General features: G+C 38.9%; 1 protein-coding gene across 1 annotated transcript; it reads right to left on the bottom strand.

The window, feature by feature from the left end:
* Positions 1 to 517: 517 nt before the first annotated feature.
* LOC122075797 (40S ribosomal protein S19-1-like) lies at positions 518 to 2500 on the bottom strand. The gene is made up of 4 exons (XM_042640968.1): positions 2323 to 2500; positions 1783 to 1873; positions 1427 to 1610; positions 518 to 833 (listed from the first exon to the last, which is right to left on the bottom strand). Exons 1-4 carry the CDS (start codon positions 2404 to 2406, stop codon positions 758 to 760), a joined length of 435 nt encoding a protein of 144 aa, XP_042496902.1. The 5' UTR covers positions 2407 to 2500; the 3' UTR covers positions 518 to 757.
* Between the last annotated feature and the right edge of the window lie 246 nt (positions 2501 to 2746).

Raw genomic sequence — 2746 nt, 5'->3', positions numbered from 1 at the left:
GAGAGTAGAGACGATCCTTTCTCCAACTCCCGCATCACCCAACTCTTGCCCAACCCTACCTGTGTGTAGGACACGTGGAGAGCGGAGATCCAACGGGATTCCTTCCATCAAAAGAGTAGACACCCATCTCCATAGCAGAGTCAAGTATCAGAAAAGGGATGGGTTTCCTGTGGGAGAGTAGCACCCACAACGACCAATTACACGAATACAAATAAGCATCAACAGGGACATCATTTTTCGGGACAAACCAATCATTTCATACCCCTTGAGTTTGTGCATGCGGGCCACCGTGCCCCCACAGAAACCATTTTCCCATGAAAAAAAAAAAAAGCTACAGAGGTTTACTCAGAAACATGAACAGTTGATAAAAACAAGTACGAATGGAAAATCTCCTAGCCAGCAGTGTAGAATACTTTTGCGTTACAAGTTTGCTGCTGAAAACCATCTGTTTTCTGTTTGATCATATTTAAGGTAAACCTCCACTATCAATCAATTGCATAAATCCACAAACCAAAGCTAAACAGCACAAAAACTCGGTTGCGTTCTTACATTAATTCTTTGATCAATAATAAAAAGAGGTAATGAGGTTCCACTGACCAGAAACAATAATATTAAATTCAAACTAGAACTAAGTATTACCTTTCAAGAACTCAAATAAAATGGTACGGATTAAAATTGTCTTAAAAATATCTCCCACAGCCACATCCCTTGAAACAGCTAAATGAGAACCTCGAAAGACAAAAACTTCAAATTGCACTCAGGGAGCAACAACAATTATCCTCCCAGCAACTTGGTCAAGGTCACGTTGGCCACTGGATGTGATTCTCCTCCCACTGACACAAAAAATGGAAGAAAATATTTCAGTAATTTACATCATTTTACAACTGCTGAGAAAACCATTACGGTAAGGGAAGGGGGATATGCTTGGGGAAAATGAATGTGGTCAAAACTCCTAATACAGAATGACAATCTAAGAACTGACAAATTCATGGCATAGTTCTGAGCCAGATCATATTAAACATTATTCAAGATAGAATTCATAAAAGGGATCATGCTCGATCAAGATCAAATATATAAAAAGGGACCATGAGCTTGTTCAACTTCATGATTCACAAGATTGTAAAAACAAAACATTTAACATTGTTCCTAATATTCTTTATGAAGGTTTGACAATTAAAATGAAACAAGGTACTGCCATGATAAACATTATTCAAGATATATTCCATAAAAGGGGTCATGCTTGCTCGAGATAAAATATATAAATGGGACCATGAGCTTGTTCAACTTCATGATTTACAAGATTGTAACAACAAAACATTTAACATTGGTGAAGTATTCCTAATATTCTTTCTGAAGGTTTGACAATTATAATGAAACAAGGTACTGCCACGATAAAATCCAGACGTAAACAGAAGAAATTCCTTACCCCTTTGGGTCAATCTCGATGATATTCATATTTTCCAATTGCTGAAGGATATGGCGAGGAATCGAACCACTGCTCTTGCAGAAATGGGGTGGACGGCTACCATTCCTCTTACGGCCACCATAGATCTTCCGGAAGCCACCTACACCAATGCCCTGCCTCAAGTAAATCTTCCTTGCCATGGATGCTACAGTGAAGAAATAAAAGATTATTAGCTGTAAGGTAAAGTAGAATCTATCATGTCCAATTGGAAAATGCTTTCAGTGCATGTATCAGAAACAAATAGAACAGATGCAAACACACATAAATCTATGCCAATATACATAGAACAACGAAAATTAAAGAAACCAGCTACATACCAGCTCTTACATAGTACCAGTCAGGGTCATAAGGAGCAAGCTCCTTGAAAGTAGCGGTCTTCACAATATCAGTCCAGTGGGGAAGCTCCATCTGTTCAATCAAAAGGGAAAAAAGAACTGTGATGCATCATCCTTGGGGCAATATAAAAATATGATAAAGATCGGATTTTAAAAACAAGTGCCCGAAGCATAACTCTAACTGATAATGTCCAGTAAACACAGCCTTCTAGATCTAACCAATGAAAGAACAGGTTCACCCTACCATCTTCAATGTAAATCTTGACTGGTATAACTGAATGAAAATTGTGCAAACATCCTATATTAATCAAAAGAATTCAATCCAAAACTAAAAATTCTAAGCATCAAACGAGGAGGCAGAAATCGATCCCAATAGACAACAACGACTAAGAAATAAACCAATCTAAAACAAGAAACCAGAAAACTTACGATCTAAAAGAGGAAAACTCAGATATGGAGAACTGGAGATTAAAAAAAAAAAATGAATAGAATCGAAAAAATCCGAAAAGGACAATATCATACCTTGCCCGATCGTTTGAGATGTGCAGAATACGCTTTAACAAACTCATGAGGCGACACATCTTTCACGGTTCTGGCAGTCTCCATTGTTGCCCCAACACAGAGAAGGGCTCCGACGCTGTCTGGTAGCAGTGGAGCTAGGTTTTCTCAGCTTCTCGCCAGTAGGGTTTTCACTTGCAAGGCCGAAGTAGCCTTATATTGAGGGTAAAACCGTAAACGTGGTGTGTTTGAAAGACCAAAATGCCCTCTTATTTTTAGCGTGGAACGCTCGCACCGTGAAAAACCCTGCACACCTGCTGGATTGGAATCCAATCTAACGGTAAGAAATGTTCCCATTGGTATACCCATAGTTTTTGATGGACGGAGAAGATGTTTCCTGATCGATTATATTTGCAATAGAGATGGTCCCTAGAGCCGGCTAGGGGTG

This window comes from Macadamia integrifolia, chromosome 4 (assembly GCF_013358625.1).
Source record: "Macadamia integrifolia cultivar HAES 741 chromosome 4, SCU_Mint_v3, whole genome shotgun sequence".
Lineage (NCBI taxonomy): Eukaryota > Viridiplantae > Streptophyta > Magnoliopsida > Proteales > Proteaceae > Macadamia > Macadamia integrifolia.
The sequence above is the reverse complement of the archived record's forward strand: the minus strand, read 5'-3'. Positions and strand labels throughout refer to the sequence as shown.

Excerpts from the sequence above, each read along its gene's own strand:
- LOC122075797 (XM_042640968.1), bottom strand. The coding sequence starts at position 2,406 with ATGGAGACTGCCAGAACCGTGAAAGATGTGTCGCCTCATGAGTTTGTT. Across the intron at positions 1,611-1,782 it reads CTGGTACTATGTAAGAGCTG|CATCCATGGCAAGGAAGATT; the intron begins GTATGTAGCTGG and ends TCTTCACTGTAG. Across the intron at positions 834-1,426 it reads ATCGAGATTGACCCAAAGGG|TGGGAGGAGAATCACATCCA; the intron begins GTAAGGAATTTC and ends TTTTTGTGTCAG.